At 35.3% G+C, this 26,388-nt stretch overlaps 1 protein-coding gene and 1 long non-coding RNA gene across 2 annotated transcripts in view; one reads left to right on the top strand and one right to left on the bottom strand.

Annotated features, from left to right (window-relative positions):
- Positions 1-97: 97 nt before the first annotated feature.
- Positions 98-26,387, top strand: LOC109268361 (uncharacterized). Its single transcript, XR_002080606.2, has 2 exons — positions 98-421; positions 24,520-26,387. It is a non-coding gene; the product is annotated as an uncharacterized LOC109268361 (long non-coding RNA).
- Positions 3,024-26,388, bottom strand: part of HIF1A (hypoxia inducible factor 1 subunit alpha) — a 41,881-nt gene continuing 18,516 nt past the window's right edge. The window contains exons 2-15 of the mRNA XM_019451609.2: positions 24,549-24,739; positions 24,022-24,167; positions 23,854-23,938; positions 20,261-20,373; positions 19,444-19,646; positions 14,937-15,043; positions 13,656-13,803; positions 11,452-11,672; positions 10,268-10,554; positions 8,890-9,012; positions 8,335-8,762; positions 5,805-5,913; positions 4,819-4,945; positions 3,024-4,344 (exon numbers count right to left, since the gene is read on the bottom strand). Coding sequence (XP_019307154.1) covers positions 4,193-4,344; positions 4,819-4,945; positions 5,805-5,913; positions 8,335-8,762; positions 8,890-9,012; positions 10,268-10,554; positions 11,452-11,672; positions 13,656-13,803; positions 14,937-15,043; positions 19,444-19,646; positions 20,261-20,373; positions 23,854-23,938; positions 24,022-24,167; positions 24,549-24,739 — 2,440 coding nt within the window. The 3' untranslated portion in view covers positions 3,024-4,192. The remainder of the gene's footprint in view (positions 4,345-4,818; positions 4,946-5,804; positions 5,914-8,334; positions 8,763-8,889; positions 9,013-10,267; positions 10,555-11,451; positions 11,673-13,655; positions 13,804-14,936; positions 15,044-19,443; positions 19,647-20,260; positions 20,374-23,853; positions 23,939-24,021; positions 24,168-24,548; positions 24,740-26,388) is intronic.

Raw genomic sequence — 26,388 nt, 5'->3', positions numbered from 1 at the left:
TGGGGCCGAGCCTCCCACGTGAGATCTTACACGTAGGCCCGGGCTGGGAGCACCCGCCCCACGGAGCGGACCGGGCCTGCGGTGGAGGGCGGGGGCCGGGGCTGCTGTGCTGCGCCCGAGCACGTACCGGGGCGTGGCCTGCAGCGCGGCGGGCGGGGTTTGGGGAAGTTTCTCCGGGCGGCTTGTGTTTCGCATCCTCATCATGTAGTACCAGCGGCACCACGGACATTAGGGGTGGTCGGTCCCCTCCGCATCCTTGTTATTTTCCCCGCTGAGGGGGCTGTCTGATCACTGCTGCTCTCAGGCACCTGTCTTTCCTCTCCGTCCCGGGATGGATCCGAGACAAGGGAATAAAGGAAATTAAATAGTACGAGGAGATCGGGTGTCTGGGCAGCGTCTTGGATAAAACCGTCCACTACAGGTAAGAAAATTATGTCCAAACCTCTAAAAGGTGTGAACACAAAAAAGCTCCAGAAGGTATTAATAGGAGGGTTTGTGGTAAGACGTAGCTTAATATTACAGGGAGACTATTTTGTATCAAATTCTACAGATCAAACAACGATCTGTAAAACGATCTGGGACAACAGGTTCATCGCTATTTTAAGGGATGAAATACGAGTAAAGTGGTTAGCGGCAGACCTAAAAAACACCTGAGTAAGATTTTTTTTCTTTACACTGTTGCTGGTTTCAGTTGGCAACATGTTTGCAAAGGTTTTATTTAACCAAAAGCCCATTGTTTAAAAAAAGATTACATATTCTTTGCAACTTTTTTTTGACGTTGCTACATTAGAAATCTGAACTTCTAGAATCTAAATGTTTAAATTTCTGCACAGCCAGTAACTTTAAGGGCACTTCTGTTTTAAAGGTTGTAGGGGAAAATTGCTATTTGGAAAGGTAGTTGCAAAGTTATACAAACTTAAACGTGTATAATGCCATTAAGTCAGACAGCTCTAGGAGGACCATGCCATACACTGATGTAATCTTTTATAGTTCATTAACGGGCTTTCCATACATCATCTCATTTACCTGTTAATATCTCCATCACCAGACACCTGAATCTCTAGTTCAAACTCAAAATTCTCGATAGCACTTTAGAACACCACTTAACTCATTTCCGTTTGTCTTGCCATTCCTCTTAGCACATCCCCTATGATTTCATTACCTTCACCCCATTGCTTTCTCTTGTTTGCTGTTTAAACAGTTAATAGGGTAAAGGGCATGCTCTACTGCTACCCAACTGGCTAGTACCCTCCCTGGTGTTTAGCACCATGAGCTATGGAGTCACTGATGGCCACCTCAAATGCTCTGATCCTTAGGCTAGGTCTCAAGAATGTTTTCGTATCTACAAAATGATATAAATATTAATTCAGAAGTGTTTTTTGAAGACTGTGAGATAACATCCTAGCACAAAGTCTAGCATATAGGACCTAATAGATGTTTAGATTCATTTTAACTCATCTAAAAGCCATTGTACTTAGTTGTGGTAAGCTCTCTGTAGGACCCTTTTTAGTTCCAAAGTTAATGGTGAGCACAAAAGAACAAAATACACTAAACTCCTTTGCCATACTCTCTTCAGGTAAGTAAAATAACACTGTGGTCATTCATTCACAGCAGCACCAGAAAAGTGGAAAGTATACGCATCCATCGGGAGGATAGAAGAGCTATTATAGAATTCTAGTTGCTAGGGTAGGGTTATACTTCAGAGAAAGGCATTATAACGAAGTAAGTGACAGTCTGAGAGAGAGGGCACAAAGCTGGGAAGGGCGGGCTGGTTCTTCTATTTCCAGCAGCTTCAAGCACTTCCATGGGGGTTGTTTCCTGAATGACCAAAAGGTGGGTACTTACTTTCTTCCAGTTCTACTGTCTGTTAAAGTGGCTTTCTCTTCTAAATCACTGCTCTTACAAGTCATTTTCTGACTCCCGGTCATTACATAACCTGACCACTTATTAATATTTGAAAACTACACATAAACTTCTAGCTTTCGACTAAAGCTAATTCTGCTACCAAAATAAGCATAATTTTTGGGTTTTTGACCTGAAAATACTAAGCAACTATTTTATTCTAAAATACCACCTCTATACTATCTGTAATGAAATGCAAAACTACTTTGGGTCATAGTATTTACAGTGAAGTATGCATGTGCCCCCAAAATCTTGGAGTCTTCAAATTATAAATTTTTGCTCCCAAATTTTCATGCCGCTGTAATAACATTTTGTTCAGTCTAAGATAAGATCTAGACTTAGTTCATTTTGTTCAAGATATTTTGGTTCTTATAACCTCAGGCTACAGGACCTAAGGCTCTGGCCACTGCCTTTGTAATTTGTCCATAAAAATAATTTGCTGTTACTTCTAGGTGCAGAGGCTCATGGTGATTTTTCATCTTTTTGTGCAAAAAAATTTTTTTTACAGCGAGAATATTACTTTTATAATCAGAAAGAAATATAGCAATTCCATAAAAACATACAGAAAAAAATGAATTAAGTTATTTAAAAAATATAAAATATATAGTTCTGATTTAAAAAAACATGCAAGGTTTGTTCTAGTTTCATACTAAGAGAAAACCTAAGTGTAAATCTTTGGTATACCATTTATTACCTTGAAGACTTGGACAAATCGATTATCATTTGAGGTCTACATTTCTTCATCTGTGAAATGGAAATAGATTAGAAATCTTTAGAGGTACTTCTCATCCTTACAACATTATGTAACTATAATATTTGGGATTTGCTTTACTCATCCCATTCATATTAAAGCATTAAAATTTGCTTTACTTTAATAGGTTCATAAATTTATAAATGACAAGTTTCTTTTCTAAAAGTGTATTTTTTACAGTGGAACCTTATAGTTTGCTTTTACTTAATAGGACATTTACAGACACAGTATACATTTAAGTGATGGCAATAAAATAAATGTAGAAACAATCACTGGCAATTTAATTTTCATAAGATAACTGCTGGTAATCAATTTTATGAGTTGGAGGCATTGAAACAAAATTTTTAATATAAAAGCTGACCAAAGGGGGCCTGGTCCACAGAAGATGTTTATTTGATGTAACAAAACAATACAGTTAGTGTTAGATCCAACCACAAAAAGCAAAAGGAATGAAAAATTTGTACAATGCACATAGAAAAACAAGATGTTTACTGACAACTATATATTTCTAAAATAATGCTTCTAAAATTACTCAATTATTGAAATCTATATGAAAACAGAAGGATGTTAATAGCGACAAAGTGCATAAAACCAAACATCAAATTTTGAGCAAATTAACACACTAGGCAATTTTGCTAACAAAGCATGATTTTTTTTTTTCTTGTTCACAATCTGCTCAAAATATCTTTATACCAACAGGGTGGGCAGAACATTTAGGTTTAATATCATTTACACAATATTAGCATAAACTTCCACAACTACAGATAGGGTATTGTTTTCTTTTGAGCTGGCAAAGTGACTACAGAAACATCAGATCATTTCTCTGAATTGAGAATTTTATCCAAATAAATGTCACATACCTTCCAGATATATGCATATCTTTCTTTATCATGTAAATGGCTTTACCCATTTAAATAATAAACCATACAAGCATTTAAGAATCATTATTATATGATTAACAATGTCATGTTCCAGGTTTAACAATTTCATAGGCCAAAAAAAATTTCTTCTTAAAAACTAGTTTTATAAATGCAGAATATATTGCATGAGTAACTGCTGGTATTTTTTTAAGAAAATATATTGTGCAATTGTGGCTACCATGTACTGCTGGCAAATCATTATTGTGTATGTAAAATGTGAAAAAACGGAGTAAGAATTTTTCAAACTGATCATGATGAAAGGTTACTGCCTTCTTACAAAAATTATATTGGCATCTTATTAAAAATAATTCGATAAGGGACAAACTCCCTAGCCCAAAATAAATAAATAAAAAGGTGCATTTTAAAAATGACACTACTGCAATGTAATGGTTTAAATACCAAGGAACTGTGAAGACGTGCTGTCTGTGATCTGGCATTAAAGAACGTACTAAAAAAGAGCATTAATGTAAATGAAGTAGAAAGGGGATCAAGATTGAACTAACCAAGTTTGTGCAGTATTGTAGCCAGGCTTCTAAAATTAGATATAGAAAATATAAATAGACTGCTTTAGGTAATGAGCCACCAGTGTCCAAAAAAAGGAATGAGATTATGAAAAAGCTCAGTTAACTTGATCCAAAGCTCTGAGTAATTCTTCACCCTGCAGTAGGTTTCTGCTGCCTTGTACAGGAGCATTAACTTCACAATCATAACTGGTCAGTTGTGGTAATCCACTCTCATCCATTGATTGCCCCAGCAGTCTACATGCTAAATCTGAAAAACAAAGACATACCTAAGTATTCATTCACCTAGTCAATGAATATTACTGAACACTCACTGTGCTATAGGTATTGCAGAAAACTAAAGCAAATAAGCTCTGGGTTTCTAGTCTACAGGGCAAAACCACAACTATGTGAAAAAGCAAGTGGAATAAAATGTTACTGGTGCTATGTCAGAAGTGTTTAAAGGATACAATGATGGCACAAAGAAGTGATAAATCAATTCTGAAAAAGGCATACAAATGTACAAGTTTTAGCTTCTATTGAATATTGATGCCACACAAAGATAAATTAAAAGTTCCATCTTGAATAGCTATTCCTGTATTCACCACCAGTGGATAAACTGCTACCTTAGTTTTTAATGATGCTAAAGAATGAAAATCACTTTGAAAGTAAAGCTTCTAAATAAAAAACTTTCATACATTTTAATTCTCTGTGGGATGTTCAAGGGTAGAAAGAATAAACTAACCAGAGGGTATTAAAATAATTGTCTTTTGCTCCATTCCATTCTGCTCACTAGATTTGCATCCTTTTACGCGTTTCCAAGAAAGTGATGTAGTAGTTGCACGATCATCTGGCTGCTGTAATAATGTTCCCTAAAAACAGCACAGTTAATTTTATTATGTTGAAATTTTGTAAAAGCAGAAACTTACTTTGTAAAAGCAGATTAATAACCGTACATAGGCAAATTTCTTAAATATGGTTCTAAATTATTTTTAATTATTTCTCTTAATACTACTATGGATAAAGTCATTTGCCACTCATTATGGCAACTGTTTCTGTAAATGCTTTCCAGTAAATATAGTCTGAAAATATCAGTATGAATTATACCAGCACTAACTTAACTTTAACTACTGTTTTTTTTGGAGGTAAGAAGGAAAAGTAACTGTAAGGGAAGAGAACAAGACTGGTGGTGACACTGAGGTTAGAATGAAGGGAGAAATTCACTTTTTACTTAAAATACATCTGCTTTGTTTGGAATTTTTACAATGAGAATGTAGTCATTAAATGTATTTTTTTTTAATGTTTCATTTTGGAGAGAGAGGGAGACAGAGACAGAGACAGAGACAGAGACAGAGAGAGAGAGAGAGAGAGAGAGAGAGAGAGAGAGAGAGAGAGAGAGATGGGGAGGCGCTGAGAGAGAGGGAGACAGAGGATCCAAAGCAGGCTCTGTGCTGATAGCAAAGAGCCTGATGCGGGGCTTGGAACTCAAACTGTGAGATCATGACCTGAGCTGAAGTCCGATGCTTAACCAACTGAGCCACCCAGATACCCTCATTTAAATGTATTTTTATGAAACAGTCTTTTATACCAAGTGAAAGAAACAATGTTTAACCTCTGAATATATAACTTTCGTATATGGAAGAAATGAGAAATCACCTATATATTGACTCACATTGTATACAGCACATTAGCTTCTATACAACAGAAAAAGAAACATATTCTCACACTTACAATTCCTACTGCTTGAAAAAGTGAACCGTCATGTTCTATTTTTCGCTTTCTCTGAGCATTCTGCAAAGCTAGTATCTTTGGATTTAGTTCTTCTTCAGGAATGGTAGTTCTGGGAAAAAAAACACATAGTTGCTTTACTATTTTTAAAATACACAACTAACTTTTTTTGAGCAAAATAAATGATGCCTGTTTTCCAACATTAAGGAATATAATGTTAATATGTAAGAGAATTTTTCTGATTACTAAAGTTTATCATCTGAAGTCAAAGCTCAGTTTTTAAAAGAAAATTTCTTAAAATATGCATTTACCTATTTATAAAATAGATCTGAACAGAACTAAGTTGACATTTTTGTAGGTTAAAGTTAAATACTGGCTTTTCCATTCCAGCCAGTACAAATATTCCTGGGACTATTATAAGAGTAACTTCACATTTCTATGGCGTTTTTAGTTTATAAAACATTGCATGTTCATTAGCTCATTTTAGTCTCACACCAATCTCCAAGAGGTATAAAACACCCATTTTATAAATGAGAAACCTGAGGCTTGTTAGCAATGGGACTAGGTGCAAATTATCTGGTTAGTTGCAGATATGGAAGTGCCTTCTAGATCTCCTGATACCAATTCCCCTCCCAGTAATCTTCCCACTAAGCCACTTTGCCCTCAGTATTGATCTGGTTGTCAAACCTGAACTATCTCCATTTAAAATTAATATTAAGTAGTAAAGAACTGTTTTATGTATCAGGCACATGAATTCTGTTATCTATTTTGTCTTTTCAAGAACTCCTCCCCCCAGCCCATACACAATCACAACAGCTTCTTGCTCTGTTCCATATAGTTGAAAATGCCATATGAGTGATACATTATTCAAACTGCTCTCCTACATGCAGTTTTGTTTTGTATTTTAAAAAATTCTGTAAAACCTTCATTATTATAGATAGGCAGGTTTTTAAATTCCTATAGAAATATATTATCTTTATGAAGTACAGTGCAATCTATCATATAAATATCATCTTAGTAGTAGCACTTCTAATGATTTATCAGCACGTGTAAGGGGGGCTAAGGGGAAGAGGGAGAGAGGGAGAATCTGAAGCAGGCTCCAACCCCCCACTAAGCATGCAGCTTGACACGAGGCTCAATCCCATGACCCTGAGATCACAACCCAAGCCAAAATCAAGAGTTGAACACTTAACCAACTGAGACACCCAGGCACTTCTTAATGGGTTATCTTTAATCTTTGCTCTAAAGCTGTAAGTCATCTGGTTTAGTGCAACATGTTGATTTTGCAATTAGGTCATAAAGAAAAAGCCTTCGTACAGTTCTGCAAGTATTTAGTGCATACTATTTTGATACTAATGTGAAAAAAAGTGACTAGATGTTAGACTTTGGTTTTGACAAGCACATAGTTGTTCAGAAAACGGAATATCCCATAGTCCTCTGTAGCTAATAGTAAACTGTAAATTATAGGTCATAGCCAATTCTATTACTATATTCACTCATCTTCTAATAGCCATTTAGTGACCAAATATTAATACAATGAAATGTTTAAGAGACTGTCACTGCCTTAAAGGTCAGAGCCTATAGTCATTTGGTGACATACTAATTTATAAAGTAATATAAACGCTTCCTTGTTAATCTAAAGCCCCAAGATCTTTTCTTAGTTCTGGGAAAAGGTTTCTCCTAGCATTCTAGTTCAAAACAGTGATGAAAGGCAGGAGAAGAAAAGTCATAGACTCTTGTTATGGCAGTGCTTTTTCCTTGCTGTTGTTATCTGGTTCAGTGTAGGCACAACAGAAATTGTTTCTTTCCTCTACAAATTGCCTCTCTGACTAGCTAAAACTTGTTTCCTTTGATTACAGCCTCAAATTTAAAATGTCAAATCCCGCTACAAATTATATACAGAAATTATAACTTAAAATTTGGGTAGTGTACAGGTATTTGTTCAAACTAACTCCACAAAAGCAATATCATAAATCATGTTCAGATTCCTGTTGTAGCTCTTAAACCTATAGTCTAGCTAATGTTCTATAAAAATGTAATGGAAAAAAAAGCACAATTATACATAAATTTTAAAAGGAGGCTTATAAATACCTATGTTGAATACTGAGGATTGAAGATCATCAGGCTCAATGTGAAATGGGGAATTGGAAATACCCTTACGTTGGAAGGTCTTTTATTCAGGTAAGCTTTAAAATAGCTCAAAGAGACAGAAACAGTGAGGAGAATTAACTAGTCTGATTTAAACAACTGCAAAAAACAGGGCCAATTTTTGTACATTTACTGAACTTACTGGCTGCATTTAATTTTTAGAAGTACTAGAAGATCCTCCTACCTCCTACATTTAGATAGGTGCTAAGGTTATCTTCAAGAAAACAAATACACAAGTTTAATTTGAGTGCTTGTTTTAAGTCCAGAATTTGTATGTCAAAAACATATTACCAGAAAGTTTTCTATGCTTAGAAATAAGTTATCACCACACATACTTTCTCAAAAATAATAAATCAACTATAACTTTAATGTTGTATATAATTACCTTTGACTCAAAGTGACAGATAACACATTAGGGCTTCTTGGATGAGATTTTTCTGTCTGTTCTATGACTCCTTTTCCTGCTCTGTTTGGTGAGGCTGTCCGACTTCCAGTATCACCATACAGTGATGTTGTGGCACCAGTAGTTACTTTGGGTACATGGGTAGGAGATGGAGATGCAATCAGTATTTTAATGTCTTCTATACCATCTTTTGTCACTGTTTTTAATTCATCAGTGGTGGCAGTGGTACTGGTAGTGGTAACAGGAGGTTCCTCCTGCATCTGAGCCGGCTGGAATACTGTAATTGTGCCCACGCTTTGAGGACTTGTAGAACTGCTTTCCAGTGGCGACAACTGATCAAAGGAACGTAACTGGAAGTCATCATCCATTGGGATGTAAGGAGCTAACATCTCCAAGTCTAAATCCGTGTCCTTTAAAGCAAAAAATACATGAGTTTTTCAATGGCCACATCTTATAAAAGAATAACAAGTTAAACCCAAAGTCACTTCCAACTAACAATAAAGTTTAACAGAAAATATAATAAGCAAGTTTATATACCTGGGTGGAAAATGGATTCTTGGCTTCTGTGTCTTCAGCAAAAAGTTTCTCTACCAATTCCAGCTTAAATTCATTGACCATATCACTATCCACATCAAAACAATATTCACTGGGACTGGTAGGCTGTAAAAGGAATTCAATGGGTTTACTTTCCCTGAGGAAACCTGCACATATTTTGCTAGTTGTTAAAATTCTTAAACCAACAAAGTCCATCTCTTCTATCACATTTTATCTAACTAGAGGGAAGTTAAACTTTTGAACTTACCCTTGTAACTAATTTTGCCAACACATGCCATTTCTGTGTAACATCATTTATGAAATTAGGACTAAAAGGTATTGATCTGCTTCTAGGAGAATTCATTTAATAATTCAACGCCCACATGGTACCTAATTGGCCAATAATTAGGTATGATATACTTACTATTCACTGGACTCTACCTTTGTACTGAGAGGCCACGCTACTGTGGTGATCTACCTAAAAATCTCACATCTACCCTGGGATGAAGTAGGGGTAGAGACTTAAGTTGTTTTACTTGCATTCACCTTAACATATGTAGTACGATTTTGGGAGTTCTGAGCAAGGATTATAACCAGAAAACCAAAGCTATATAATTTAAGCATAAACTTTTGCTTCCCTCATTTTAACATTTTTGTTAGATTTACCTTTGTCTGATAAAAAACAAAATGAATCAATAGATTTTTATGCTGGGGAAGGTGAGCCACCAAAGCACAGAGGCTTTGAGATGTCAAATCTCCCGAAGGCTAGGAGATGTCAAATCTCCTCTTAGCCTGCCAGTTTGAATTGATAAATATTTAATGTAAACTTATTCACCATTTATTAAGGCTTATTTGTGCCTCACCAAGTCGGAATATTCAAGTCTGAGTTGTGCTACTCCTGAGCTATCTTTAGATATAGGAAGCTGTACTGAATCAAAATTGAATCATTCTAGATTTAGAAATAGAGCCCCATGTGACATCGTTAGGCTTGGTCTCAGCCTAGCCCTTAAAGACTATTTTCTTTGTGTTTATAGAAAAACTATTATCAAGACAGAACTTGAATAAAAAATAGTTACCAAGTATTTGCTCTGTGTAAGACTTGGTATTTTCATGTTAAATTTACCCAGAATTTCAAGTAATGGAAATTGGACAAAATTCAGCAATTAGCCCTTCCCTTTTTAAGCTTTGCTAAAGTAAGGTTTTTGCTACTTGACAATTCTCCAACACAATGAGTAGTATGTATGGGCTTGGAGCTATTATAGGCACAGACATTATTCTCTATCAATGACTAAATTCAAAACTTTTTTGGCACTCATTTTGTAAATACATTCCTGAACATTAAAGTATGAAAGTTATGCTCTTCTTTTATTATGACACCTACCTCAGGTGAACTCTGTCTAGTGCTTCCATCAGAAGGACTAGCTGGCTGATCTTGAATCTGGGGCATAGTAAAAGAAAGTTCCAGTGACTCTGGATTTGGCTCTAATTTTAGTACAACTTCTTGATTGAGTGCAGGGTCAGCACTACTTCGAAGTGGCTTTGGAGTTTCAGAAGCAGGTAATGGAGACATTGCCAAATTTATGTTCTGTAATTTTTCATTGGATGAGGGAAGCATTACATCATTATACAATGGAACTTCCTCAAGTTGCTGGTCATCAGTTTCTGTGTCTATAGGTAAAAAATTATTAGTCAATTTAAAGAATAGCTATATTTTAATATATACAGAAATGCAAGCCCCCTTTTACAACACGTCTAATTCACTCAAACAAAAATGTTGCTAAATTTTCCTTCATCAGAAAGTTTACAGATCTTATGGTACAACTCTAAATCTGAATTATCTTTCCAATCTACTATTGACAGCTCCTATTATATTTATAGCATAAAAACCCCCACAAGGGCACCCGGGTGGCTCAGCTGGTTAAGCTTCCAACTCTTGATTGTGGCTCAGGTCATGAACTCACAGTTCTGTGGCACTGAGCCTGAGTTGGGTGGGCTCCCTGTGGACAGTGCAGAGCCTGCTTGGAATTCTCACTCTCTTTCTCTCTGCCCCTCCCCCACTTACACGTGCTCTCTCCCTCAAAATAAATATTAAAAACAAAAAAATAACCAACTCTGCAATTCCAACCCTTTCACACCTTTTATTCATTAAAATTTAACTAACTTTGAAATTATAGTTTTCATTTTCAATGTCTGATATTATGGTATGACTGGTGATTTATCCTTTAGTGAACTATGCCTATTGCAATAGAACTCTGCTCAATTGTGGAGAAAATAGGGCAGTGGGAAATACAGAAATAGCAGGGTGGTTGAGAAACATTGAAGTGGGAAGAAGAAATACCTAAGCACCCTTTGAAGCACAATTTCCAATAATATGACAGAAGCAGGAGTGCTGAGAAATTACAGAGGCAAAAATATTTAAGCAAATACTTTGAAGACTTTGAAAAACAAATTATATAAGACTACAACATCCAAATGATTACCAACAAAAAATGTCCAAATTCAGTTAAAATGGGCTTACAGCAATAGACATAGTTTAGGCAATCAACACAATAACTAAAGACCCACCATTGCTGCCGAAATCTAAAGATATGATTGTGTCTCCAGCAGCTGGGGCCAGCAAAGTTAAAGCATCAGGTTCCTTCTTAAGTTTATCAAACAGACTACTTGTGTCTTCTGATTCAACTTTGGTGAACAGCTGAGTCATTTTCATATCTGAAGATTCAACTGGTTTGAGGACACATTCTGTTTGTTGAAGGGAGAAAATCAAGTCGTGCTGAATAATACCACTGTCAAAAAAGAGAGATTAGTAATTCTTAACTGAGCACTGACACACTGCAGGGGGTTTCTGAAACAACCTTGTCTCTTAAAATACTGCTTTATGAAAAGGAACATTTTAAGATGCTTTAACCTAATAGTTCATGCATACTTGCTCACATTCAGGGTTTAAAATGCCAGTATGAAATAAAGACCTATAAAAATTCATAGTATAAGACAGTTTAAATATTTGACTAAATAAAAAAACTTCAGCTATCCCTTTGGGAAGAGTGATGGTGACAAAGAAATGGAATAGTCAAGTACATGAAGGGCACCAACACATCTAAACAATTTTTGTGAGGATTCACATGTAATGAAACTGGCACAGAAGAACTCTTTGGGACTGATGTATGAGGCATGACCTAAGGATGGCCCTAGAATATAAAGACATATAGATAAATGACCAAGGCCTAAGGCAGGTGCCATATTTTCCTTGGTGGTAAGAAAATGATACGGTGATAACACCTACAGGATAGAGTGGAAGAGGGATGATTAACAACAGATCCATGTGTTTGGCTTAAATGTAAGTTTTTATTGTTCCTTTAATCACAAACATTTAGGTGTTTACTAAGTGAAATAAACCAAGGATACAAAGTTTAAAATACCTAACCCTTGTCCTCAGAAGTGCAATGTAGATGTGCAAACAATTAAAATACAAAATGGTAACTGCTAGAATAGAGAAGGTGTGCTTCACAGCCAACAAGCTGAAACTTCGGCTCAAGTAGGGTTTGTTAGGCAGATGGGACAGGGGCAAAAGAAGGACATTCCAAGTGGGTAATTTAATGGAAAAGTCACAAAAGAACTCTTTGACACTAATATTAAAACATTAAAGGATGGGCGCCTGGGTGGCTCAGTCAGTTGAGCGTCCAACTCTTGATTTCAGCTCAGGTCATGATCCGAGGGTCATAGGATTCTGCCCTGAGTCAGCCTCTGCACTGAGTGTGGAGTCTGCTTAAGATTCTCTCTCTCCCTCTGCCCCTCTCCACCAATTGCACACTCTAAAATTAAAAATTAAAAAAAAATAAAAAACATTGAAGGATGGTATCAGAAGTGGCAAAAATTAAGACAAGTGACCAAAGTCTTACCAAGAGAGGTAGTCACAGATTTTAGAAAGAGGGTAGGTGGAATCAACGAAAGCATGAAGAGTATAGAAAATGACAAGAAATGATGCTATGTAAGTTAAGCAAGGGTTTATCTCAGGGGTGATAAAGCATCTTTAAAACAATTCTAAGGAAAAGGAGATGCTCAGACATCCATGCAAGAAAACTCAGCATGGTGGTAATGTGGAAGATGGACTAGAAGGGAGTAGTCACCTGCTGAAGCAGATCAAATGGAAGGCCAGTTTATGATATCCATAATATTCACAAGCCAGTCAACTAAAAGAAGAGTTCTTGAATACACAAGAGCCATGCACTATATTATACAGCCTTTTATGGTAATCTCACGTAGAATTTCATTTAATCCTCATTTCTGAGGATTAAATATCCTCAGAATATTGAGGAGATAAATATCATCTCTCCTATATGGGTGAAATTCAAAGTAATAAGAACTTCCCAAGGTCATGCAGCTAATAAGTGAAAGAGCTATGACACAAAGCTACCTATTCCAAGGCCAGGGTTCTTCCTACAAAAATAACATAGCTATTTGAGATAGTATATGCTGACAGAAATAGGACTAGAGCAAACTAACCCAATAAGGGATATGGTATTTTTTTAAGGTCTTTTTAAAAATGGGAGTGAAAAGAATGTGAATAGATGGGTACTGGTAATAGTACAATCACTGCAGAATAGCAGGCCTGGACACTCAGGTCTAAGTCCTGAAAACCGTAATTAGGTGGAAATGTGAAAATAAAATTCAGTTAACATTTTATAATCTTATCTCCCTTTATATAAAAGAACAAAATATCCAAAAAGGTTATTACTTGCTCCCCCAAAATATTTACTTTTCAGGCTTACCTCACAACGTAATTTACACATACAATGCACTGTGGTTGAGAGTTCTTAGTGTTATATATGACGGTCGCTTGAGTTTCAACCCAGACATATCCACCTCTTTTGGCAAGCATCCTGTACTGTCCTGTGGTGACTTGGCCTTTAGTAAACACTAGGAGTGAAAAGGAAAAACAGTCATGCAGAGAAAATAACTTCTAATTTTCAATCAAATAAATGGATGCTGAATGTTGATTATTTTAGAAAAGAGATGTTTATTTTAATAGAATCAGTTATAATTGTTTAAAGTGACAGAGAAAAAGCCCCAGCATAGCCAAAAATATACACAGTTCATTCTTCTAACCCCTAAAATAAACTCCTTTCCTGCCAATCTTCACTTTAAATAAAATGAAAGCCAGGAATGAGGGACAGCAGTGACTAATTCCTTTAATGACTTATATGTTGAAAGTATCAAAAAGACTAGACAATGAATAATCTTGATTCTACAGAGCACATTTGAGCAAGTGGCACTGCTACATTTCCTTACATTTCTACTGAGGTTTCCAGAGAATTAGCAATGCTTCAAATAGCTGTGCTCGCATATTTGAATCTCAACTGGTATCATGCTGAAATCTTGGCAATTTAGGCAAACTTAATCAATTGTTAATTTGGGAGCAAGTACCAGATAAAAAGTAATGATGACATTATCTTGAGTCTTGGGGTCCTGACTGCTGACTTGCGCTCATTTTGTAGTTCAAGGCTAATCATTCTAACTCAGTGACATTCAGGTATCCCTGATCACATTGGGAAGTCATGTTTAAGTACAGATTAAATAAGCAAGTGAGATTCGAAAGTCTTACTATGTGATCTTCAAATAACATTCACGAGTATCTTATGTCAAGTGTACTTGTTACCACTTGTACATGACATTGATTGCCTTCACATTCACTAAGTCACTCAATAATTATTTTCTAAGTGCCTTCCATGTGCTAACAACTGATCTAAATACTTCAATGTGAATTCTGAAAATGATGCTATAATATTCCATGACATTTTTTAGTCTTTGTATTAAAAATGCCAGGTTAGTTTTATATATTATTAAATGATTCTACTTTAACTAGTATCAGTTACAACAAATACAAAACATAGATTTAATGGTTGACATCCCTTATGAAGAGTTCTATTAAGATATTTAGTCTAGGAAGACTGATTAATTTTAACCAAAAAGTTAGATATATGGCCAAACAGTAAGGAGACTGCAAGAATTACATAACTAGAAAATCTATATAGTTTTTCCATTGTACTTACTGTCATGATGAGTTTTGGTCAGATGGTCAGAGTCCAAAGCGTGGTAATATTCATATATTGAGCGGCCCAAAAGTTCCTCTGGCTCATATCCCATCAATTCAGTAATTCTGTTAAGTAAGAAATGTAAGAAGAGAAAGAGAAATTTTGCTTCTTTAAAGTAACTGATATGAATTAATCTCATGGACAAATGAATTTTCAAAACTAAGAGCATCCTTCTCTGCTAAGAAGTTTACATCTCACTTTTGGTAACTCTACAGTTACTAAATACGGCACCATGCATGTTCTTTAAATCCTCTGGATTCACATCCTGCTACTTAACCCGTTTATCCCTTTCACCCAAACTCATTACATATTGTCATCATGTTTTACTGTACTTACTTTTGGTAATAAGGGGATTCATAAGTAGATAGAAAGTACTGCTAAATAAAATGGTAAAAGATGTAATGGTAATCACTGACATTTAACTTGAAATATAAGATTAAATCCATAACATTAGTTTACCATAAAACCAGATTCTTTTTGTATTGAGTGTGTACAAACCAGATTCTTTATTTAACAGTGCCCTTAGGCAAGGCTTCAATCAAGATCTACTACACAATTTTAGTATCACCAACCAAAGAATATCTACACTAAATGGAAGTAAAGAGATACACATTATGTTTGTTTTAGAAGATGCTCTTGTAACTTAGTTTTTTAAATAATATAAAATTATAGGAATTCATTTTAGATGAAACAATGATATCAAACTGAAAATGGACTAGAAAGTAATCTAGTCTAAACCCCTTTTGGTTTCCTGAAAGTTCTTTTAGGACATAGATTAGATCTTACTACTCTGTGTAACCAGTCAGAAACGGAACGCATTTCATGTGAAAGAGAAAGCTGTCTTCTTAACACCACACTAAACACAAATATTCTCTTTTTTCTAGGAGCAAAACCTGAGTTAAACTTTTCAATTTCTCAGGACTTTCTGAGTTGTAAGCAAAAGTTACTTAATGTACTGTGTCCAAAAAAAAAAAAAAACACACAAGAAAGATATCCTTCTAAGAAATGTATAAAAGTAAGAGTTTGTGTTGTCACACTTTAAGGCAAGATCTGCCATACAGTTTATTCCAAAATAATTACAAATAGAAAGAGGTTTGTAAAAAAAACACAAAAAACAAAAACTAAACCAAAACTAAAATCCAGACTTCTTTACAAAGAGGTATCTCTAAACACATCTGCACTAGGTGGCAGCATTACAAAGGAAACTAGTATTTTTTAAAAATGGTCCGATTTCTTTAAATTATGCTTTAAAAATAACTTTAATTCATCTTATATTGGTTACTTTTAAACAAAATTCCCGTGGGATTAAAAAAACTTCCATTATTTAAATCTTTATATGCCTGGGGCACCCCTGTGGCTCAGTGGCTCTTGATTCCAGTCAGGTCAGGGCATGATCTCACGGTTCATGAATTCAAAGCCCACATTGGGCTCTACACTGACAGCACGAAGAATGCTTTGGATTCTGTGTCTCTCTGTCTACCCCTCCCCTGTTTGTACTCTGTCTCTCAAAATAAATAAATAAATAAACTTAACAAAAAAATAAATCTTTATATGCTAAGTATGCCTGGCATTGTTCTAGGTGTGAAAATGCAAGGTCAAAACTCAACGTGTAGCTAATCTTCTGGAACACTTACCATACTACTAATGAAATAATGTGGTAAGTGTAATGATGGTAATCTGTTGCAGGAATCAGAGGAACCACCCTTATCAACAAGAAGAAATGGTTGGGTGAGCGGCAAAACCATTTCAGGAAGAAGGTATACCAGAAGCAGAGACAGAGAGAAGACAATGCTTGACAGTGTATAAATGAGAAAGACTTTCATGTGGTTAGTGGGGGCAGGTGAGAAGAGATGAGGCTAGAGATGTAAAGCAGATTAATGGGGGCCTTTTATTATCATGTTAAGAAGCTCTGATTTAATTAGATGTCAATCAGTGCTTCTCAGAGTTGAGGTACATCTATCATTAAGGGATGCAAGATGTTAAAATATAAACAGAATGCTTTCCTAGAAAGTCAATTTTATTTAACTTTAGAGAATTATATAGCTTATATTCTGTACCAAAAAGGAGAGTGATCCAGGAAATTTGATCATAATGTGTTTTTAATGTACTAGGAAACCTGTGATCTAAAGCAACAATGCAGCGTATTATTCATTCATTGTAAGTGTCCTGAGACCAAGAACTGTTACTCTTCATTTCTACTTTGCCATGAACATTGTAGATGCTCAAATGTGCGGATTAACTATAAGCAGAAATTAGTACAGTAAATAATAAGCATTTGTGAGATATTTTGAATGCCGTAAGTTTTGGGTAGGTTAGATTTTCTCAAAATTGGGCAAAAATTTTTCTAGATCTCAGTTATTAGGGGTTTTAGATGTGAGAAGTTTCTGTAAAGAGCTCTAACCAGAAAATAACAATCTCCTGGTCAAACTTAAAACCTCACTTGGCTGATCTCTAAGTTGGCAGTCTTTACTCCTCTGTCATGATCATTTTGCCAGTTTTCTGATAGGACCTGAGAGAAATGTCACTCCCTTCCTCAATTCTCATTCTAGCTCCACTACTTTCCATTCTCCCCAGCCTATCTCTATACCTTGCTACTGAGTTCAAAAGATAAAAAATAATTCCTCAAAAAGGGATGGGTATCTCTGTTCTATCATATATTCACATGATTAATGGCAATAAACACCATAAAATGCTTGTCACCAGTGGTGAAGCATTTATTACGTGTGCAAGGCACTCAACAAACTCCTTCAATTCTGACAACAACCTTTTGAAATACTACCCTTATTGTAAGGATAGTAAAATTTGAAAGAGTTTTTAAAAAAAAAAAATTTTTTTTTAACGTTTATTTATTTTTGAGACAGAGACAGACCATGAACCGGGGAGGGTCAGAGAGAGGGAGACACAGAATCTGAAACAGGCTGCAGGCTCTGAGCTGTCAGCACAGAGCCCGACGAGGGGCTCAAACTCATGGACCGTGAAATCATGACCAGAGCCGAAGTCGGCCGCTTAACTGACTGAGCCACCCAGGCGCCCCTGAAAGAGTTAAGTTTCAATACCAAGACCACACTGTAGTATCAGAGCTGCAAGCCAGGACTGAATCCAGGATTATGTGATTCTAAAGCCAGAGATCTGTCACATTTCCTTGTCCACTATGGTGGGGATTTCTACCTACTTTACATTATGACTAAGTGCTTAAAATTGGTTCCCTCATACAATCTTTAAGATGACCCTACGTTAAGTAGGTGTTACAAAAGATGAAGCAACTGATGCTCAAAAAGAACTAATGGGCCCAAGATCACTTGGATATAGGCAACAGAATCAGGATTTAGCAGTCTGGCTACATAATCTATGCCTTCAGCTATGATGTTATAGTCTTATAGTAAAAAGTGAGACAAGTAAATAATTACAAGAGTAGAAGAAATGTTATGACAGACATATGCACAAGAATAGTATAGTGTCCTGAAGGAACAAGGAAGGCTTCCCAAAGGAGTATCTAGATGGCTCCTGAAAGGTAAATATGTGTTTAGGAGTTGAAGAAAACCTCACTGCAGAATGGGAAAATATATGTAAAGGCGCTAAGACAGCAAAGAGTACATGGTGCTCTCTAGCTGTAGGGTGTTTCGGGGGGGGGGGGGGGTCACACCCTCTCTTCCTTATTAATTTAGACAAGTGGGCAGAGGCCAGATCATAAATATCTTTGTTGGCCATGCTAAGCAAAGTTTGGGTTTTATTGTCAAGGTCTATTTTTCTTTCAGCTTTTCAAAATGCACATTTTTCTTTTGATAAAGAAAAATCTCCTGCCCTCCTCTAATATTTTTATAAACCAGAGTTTTTTCTGTGTAAAGACCTGATTTTCACATTAGGAAGTCCACTTTTTGGGATCCTGGATGAGAGACTAGAGGGCAAAAATCTGTGGGCAAAGAAACAGTTTAGGAGATTATGGCAACAATTTAAGCCAAAGGTAATGAGCTGAAGAATTCAGTGGCAGGAAAGCAAGGGTGGAAAGGAACAAATGGATCAAGAAATGTATTTAGACAGTAAATCTGTAAGATTTAGAGACCGACTGGGTATACATAATGAAGGTAAAAGAAAAGTTAAGGATGACTTCCAAATATTTGTAGGAGTCGTATGCCTATAGTGATATACTAACCATGCTAGGCATTATAAAAGGAAAAGCAATTTCTGAGGTTGATGTTTTGGGGCAATAGTAGTACAGTTCAGTTACAGAAATATTTTATTAATATAGAAAAATATCCAAATAAAAATATCAAATTGGCAATTAAAAATAGTTATGAACATAAAGGGAAATGGCAATAGAAATCATGGGCAATATGTAGGGTGAGGAGATGATCAAACACTTTCTTGTCCATAACCAAAAGTAACCTATTCTTCCTCAAATTATGCATTATATGTCTTTGCTATGGACTAATTAAAACTTTCATGTTATAGTTTGTATAGCATTTACCTTTCATCACAGTAAGAAAATTTCATATCCAGACTATGACGACTCAGAAAAGTCTTGCTATCTAAAGGAATTTCAATATTTGATGGATGAGGAATGGGTTCACAAATCAGCACCAAGCACGTCATGGGTGGTTTCTTATACCCACACTGAGATTGGTTACTATTGGTATCGTAGACATGAATATGGCCTGTGCAGTGAAGTACCTGTGTACAAAGAAAACAAAGCAATTCTTTAAAAAATATAAAATGCTAGTTAAAAAAAAACCACAGAGATAAATAGCTGAAGTGTGACATGGCAAGTAAGCTTTGATAAAATTTACTGTCATTCATGGATTAACCCTATCTTTGAAATCAATAAATGTTTCCCCTGTGACACCACTCATGACTCAGGCACCTTAAATTACTCTTTAAAATACTCTCTTCATACAAATCTGGGCTGATTTTTCATTCATTTAGTCATAGTGGCAGTTTGATTTATTATTTTTATTATTTCTTGCTTTGATGATTATTTCAACACTGAGCAAAGAAATGAAACAAAAATAAATAGAAAATTAATTTCTATCAAGATTCAAACACTGGGTGGGTTGGAAAAACCAGCTGATTAAATTAGATTGGTATACCAGTATCACAATTCACATAAGTTCATGCCTCAAAATGGCAAATTACTACCATTTGGGATGGTAAATCTGCAAATGCCAATGAACAACTGTACGTTTCCCCTCACAATTCTAATGCTATCTTAAATAGTAGCAGTGTTAAGATGTATGAATTTATCTATAAACCAAGTGCATCACCACTTAGAAATCATTTTTACTTACTTTCCACGTTGCTGACTTTATGTTCATGGTTCTCCCTCGGCTAGTTAGGGTACACTTCATTCTGAGAAAAAAGCTTCGCTGTGTATTCTGCTCTTTACCCTTCTTCACAAGGCCTAATAAAAGCAGGAAATAAAATTTAAAAACATAATTAAATATTTAAATTTGTTTTAGTAAGAGTAGCACCTAGGTACTATTCAATTAAAAGTCTCAGCATAAACAGTGATTCATACTCAAACACATCCAAGGGATTAATATGCTGGAATCAGTAACTGGGGTTCACAGTTCCAGTGATTCCCTGATTGCAAATAACAGTTAGCCATTTGACACTGAAGCCAGTAAAGCTGGCAAAATTACAAAGAAATACAAATGTAGGAATCTGCCTTATTAAGTGTACCCGTTTAATTGCTGTATCCGTGTAATAAGCACACCCCCCCCCAAAAAAGAACTTCAGTGAACTCCTCCAAACCTTTGCTAAATGTGTTAGCTCAATTTATAATAAACACTCCATGTATTTACAGAACTTTTAAAATATCAACTTTCTTTTCAAAGCAGGTAACATTTTTATTTATCTGACGTTTCCTTAAATCTTCCTGTAAAGCAGGCATGACGTTATTTCTACTTTGTTATTAGAGGAAAAAACCAAAATATTGAATGACTTTTCAAAGCAAAATTAGAGTGAAATAAATTTAGGTCTATTTATTCCCATTCCAACCCTTATATAACTAAAACATGGTGAAAAGGAAAATAATGAAAAGCACAGAGGTGGGGAAAAAGAACACATGTTCGGGGAATAGATAGATGCTAGTAGATAGATCAGGTTGCTGCAATATAAAGTACTTGCAGAAGCGTAATGAGATAGTTAGAAAGGGAAGATTAGGGCTGTAACTGGAGGGCCTTGGATGCCCTAATTAGGAGTTCAGCTTTAAATATACAACATGGAGCTTCTAAAAAATTCTGAGATGGGAAGCACAGTCAGGAACTTACGGTACATTAATCTAGAAGCAATATATATGATGTATTAGAATTAAAATACAATGATGGTAATCAGGCTGAACAGTTTAAAACAGAAGTGAAAAGAAGGGTGACAAATGACATATAAAGAACTAGAAAAAACTTGAAAACTGATAGAAATAAGTGGGGAGGAGGGAAATAAAAAAAGGATCTGGAGATTTTAAGGCTAGTAAAAAGGTGTCAAGTAGAAAAGAAATAAGATAGTTTAAATTTAGGCTTACTTAGGTAGAAACACCTGACTCTTCTAGAAGAGTTCTAGCTAGTGGAATTAGGCAAAGGGGCAGTCTTGGTGCTGATATAAGTTATTTGGGTTTAGTCAAATCAGGATTCAATTTGTCCTCCCTCACAGTGTTTGGGAATGGATTTTAAAAAGATGCCACAAGAACCACACTGGTCTCAGTGGTGGTACAGAGCTGTGTTGTGGTTGTGATGCCAACAGAGATCTACTTGTAAATTCTTTGAGGATTTTCAGTCCTTCGTAATCTAAGCTTGAATTGTACTGACCTTTGGAAACCCAAAGCCTTTGAATTGGGACAGGAAGATTAATTTAAAAACCAAGGTACTATCATTTTCCTAATGGGAAAAAAAAAAACATTTTAAAAGAACTAAATTTTCAGACCTCTAAAAATAAATCATATTTTATAATAATTTAGTGAACTCTAAGTCATCATTTTAGAATTTAAATGAAAAAAATAATAGAACTATGTTGTATAAACACACCACTGGTTCTTAGCATAACATTAATATGTGACGCATTGCAGCAAACCCTTTTTCTAAAAGTGAAAAGTGCATATCTGTTTCCCAACAAAACATCAAACATTCATTACATTAGGAATGATTTTCAAAAAGTTCATGTGCTTTAAAAAGCCATTTGTTTAAAAAAAAAAACATTTGTTCAAAAACATACATTTAAACTATATTATGTGGAATATATTTGATTTAGAATAAAGCATTAGCATCATTGCCCAATCAAAAAATTTCCTCATATCCATCCATTCATAGCCCAAGGGAAGAACTGAGCATCCAAACTTCAGTGTTTAAACTTCAAAGTCTAAACACTAGAAGTCCTATACTAAACTAATTGACAGCCCACTTAGGTCCCTGTGTGAAGTGTATTTACTCTTCCTTTATACAGAATTCTAAAAATCATATTTGTTTTCCCAAGTTCACAGTGAACACCAAGTATTAAATTAAAGAAAACAGGAGAAGGCTCCTACTGAAAGGGTCAAAAGTAGCCACAGAAAGTACTGAGAGTTGTTGAACATGAAAGATCTCCAAAGTACTAATGAGCCCAACTACCTGAGTTTAACCTATACTGTGCCATTTACTAACCAAGTAATCTTGGGTAAGTTTCCAAATAATTCTGTGCCTTAGTTTCCTCAGTAAAATAGAAATAGTAACAGTAACTTCACAGGGTGTTGTGAAGAAAAAAGGCATTAAAGCATATAATATGCAGAGAACAGTGTTCTGGCACAGAGTAATCTCTCAATAGAGGTTAACTATTATCATAAATGAAAGAAGATTGAAAAACATAAAAAATATTCAAAAAGTGCTATGAACTTGAGGCTGTTTAATACAAAAGCAAACAAACTTATACACTTAAATTAGAGAGCTGCAAAGGACAGCTACAGAGCATAATGACAAATTTTCATTGTGGTGACTATAAATTATCAGTATACTTTGTGCCTTAAGAAGGTACAGGTGGAGAGACTAATTAAGCTTTTGTAATTCAAGAGGTATTTTCCAAAATCTTTGAAGACTTATTTTGAACAATTCAATCCTAGGGGCATATGGTGGCTCAGTCAGTTAAGTATTTGACTCTTGATTTTGGCTCATGCCATGATCTCAGGGTTCGTGAGATCAAGCCCCTCATTGGGCTGTGCACTGACAGCATGAAGCCTGCTTGGAATTCTCCCTCTCCGTCTCTCTCTCTGCCCCTCCCCAGCTCATGGTCTGTCTCTCTCAAAATACATAGACATTAAAAAAAAGAAAAGAAAAGAAAAAAAAAAAACCCTCAAGCCTGAGAGTTAAGAGGTCTTAGTGGGTCTTTTTTGTTGCTGCTAATGTGGAGGCATTCAATAATATAATACTTTATGATCTTACTACATAGTCTCAAATTACTGTGAACATCCTGAAGTCAAATAAACAATTAGGCTTTTAAAAAATCTGGTGAACTTTCTCTTTTCTTTACCCTGGTCCTTGAGAAAGCTTGAACATAAACTGGTACCTCAAGTATAACAACTATCTAAAATCTTATTATTTATTATGACTTCCCCTTGCCTAAAAGTTGTATGTTATAAACTGACCTCTTTGGGTCTTGACTTTTTCATTTTATGTAGTATTATTATCTATATAATTATTTATAGAATTCAGTGAGATTTAAAAATTAAGGTATTTTTATGAAATTTCTAAAAAATAGAGTAACAAAGATTTAACAAAGAACAGAATAACATTTTATTAAACATGAAATGATGTTTTGAGCCTTAGGTTAGTACAATAGCAGAATTTTTAAATTAGTAACAGTATTTTATTAGGTAAAACCACCTGCCAGATTAAATCAAACAACAGACTTTTCCTCTTACCATTTCTATGTGTAAGCATTTCTCTCATTTCTTCATGGTCACATGGATGAGTAAAATCAAACACACTGTGTCCAGTTAGTTCAAACTGTAAAAACATTAAAAAAATTAGATCTGTATCATAAAATCAAAAAAAAAATTAGAAGTGCTCTTAATATGTGGGTATTTTACCTGAGTTAATCCCATGTACTTGTTCACATTATCAGAAATGTAGATCATGTCACCATCATCTGTGAGAACCATAACAAAACCATCCAAGGCTTTCAAATAAAAGCAATTCATCTGTGCCTTCATTTCATCTTCAATATCTAAATCACCTAAAAAATGACACAAGAAAAGGAAAATAAATTAAAAGTTATACTTAAATGATAGCAATATTTAGGTAGTTGTATAAAGTTTTCCCCAGATACTTTATTTAAAAACTAAAATTAGACTTGCCAGTTGCTTTTAATGATTATTTTTAAAGTAACATGGCAAGTAAACCATTGAAAAGAAGGGTCATGTTATTAAAAGGAAGACTGGTAGCACGGTGGGGCAAAAGAGAAAGAGGGGGGAAAGGCCAGTATCCTAAAAATTCCTTACTGAAGCTTTAAAAGCAGGTAATAAAAATTACATTAAAGGACAGAGAGTATGACCACCTTCTAATTACTTCTAATTTCTAATTTTTAGGCTCATTACGCCCCTGTAAAACGACTCACCAGCATCCAGAAGTTTCCTCACACGCAAATAGCTGATGGTGAGCCTCATAACAGAAGCCTTATCGAGATGCGAGCTCACATTATGGGGAAGTGGCAACTGATGAGCAAGTTCATAGAAAACTTCAGACTCTTTACTTCGCCGAGATCTCGCTGCATCTCTAGACTTTTCTTTTCGACGTTCAGAACTTATCCTATTGAGCAAAAAAAGGAGGACAGAAAAAGAAAATTTATATAAGTTAGCTTGCCTTTGCTTGGATAAAACTAATTTTACATTTTTCTGCTTTCCATAAAACAATGTGAAGATGCCATGTAATTATATAGAGATTGGTCTATTACATGAATGTGTAAAGTAAGAATGTAGGAGACAGATACACAAATTTCTGGATTACTGAAGACATAGGGAACTCTAACAAAGAAGTCCAAGATGGAGCTTTAAACCTGTCTGAAACAGGTATTTCCTTCCTGGCATATCAAATTAGAGAGGATATTTTGTTTTAGCCAAAGTCTTAAAAGTAGCCTGTGTATGTGCACCCTCATAGCCATTCAGAAGTAGTTTCAACATAAAGAAAGCACCATTAAGTCTAAAGAAACTAAAGCTGTACATATTAACTTGAAAACAGGAGTTGTTAAGCAGGCAGAACAGTTACAGCTACAAACTGATTTTTGACTTGTTTCTTTGGACTCTGATATTTTCCCAACTTCTTCTACCCTACCACATGAGCAATAGTGACTATAAGCTAAAGAAATCTATATTAGCAGCTGTAAGAAGTTACCATTTTCAGGTTGCTTATTTCCTTAGCAGCCTCTTTAGCAGTCCCTTTTCTTTACTGGCACAAGTACCAAATAAAGGCAGGAGTATAGAAGAAAAAAAAAAAGATGTGACACAATACTAAGAATTGAAAGAAACAGGTTAATAAACATTAACAAAGGTGTCAAAACAAGGATGTATCTTTAGGGAACTTTTCCAAGAATAAAGTCAGAAAGATTTTCCTAAGCAGAGACATTCACCTTCCTTTGCTTGACTGTGTAGAAACATCTATTCCTCCTGACCCAGCTGGAGGAGGTAAACAAGGCTAACCCTGGTTCTGTCCTTAGTTTCTTTAAGAGCTGTTGTTTATTAAAAACCTACTATGTGCCAAATGCTACCCCGTACCAGGTGCCTAGTTCTCTCAAAATTTGTAAATAGGGTAAATATTATCCCTTTTTACAGATGAGGTTATACAGTAGGCTAAAAACAGCCATTAGCAGACAGGATTTGAACACAAGGTGTTTTTTTCACTCTAAAGTCTGTTTGCTCTTCCAGTGTTTTATCTTAAGGAAGAATGCTGCTTCTACCTCAAATACTCAGCATGCTCCTATGACTTTCAACCTAATTCTGTTAAGTCAATTATTTATTAAATGTTGAAAACGGCTGTTACTATTTATTAAGCGCTTAGCACTATGCTAAGGACTTTGTCAGCATTATATCACTTAATCCTCCTTACATCCTACGAATGAAGCACATAATTGTATCTACCTCAAATCTCTCCTCCCTTCAAATGATCTGCAAAACTGCAAGGTTCATAGAAGCAACACTCTCAAAAAAACAGGCAGGGTTCTCAGCACATGCTCCCATTATGTTGAGTAACAGTTGTATTGTGCAACAGTGATAATCTAGTTTTAACACTTAAATTTTTGTGTGTATCTGACTTTTATACATTAATAAGGAATGTGAATATTTGCTGTTGTTAGTAACTGAACTTTGATACAAATTTTTCAACTCAAGCATCTAGATCAATTTTACTTGAGTATTTTGAGATTTAAGGTAAGCTATTAAAAACTATTACTATTTATAACTAGT

Source organism: Panthera pardus, unplaced genomic scaffold (genome assembly GCF_024362965.1).
Source record: "Panthera pardus isolate Hobbes unplaced genomic scaffold, ASM2436296v1 HiC_scaffold_24, whole genome shotgun sequence".
Taxonomy (NCBI): domain Eukaryota; kingdom Metazoa; phylum Chordata; class Mammalia; order Carnivora; family Felidae; genus Panthera; species Panthera pardus.
This window is presented reverse-complemented; position numbering and strand designations above follow the sequence as displayed.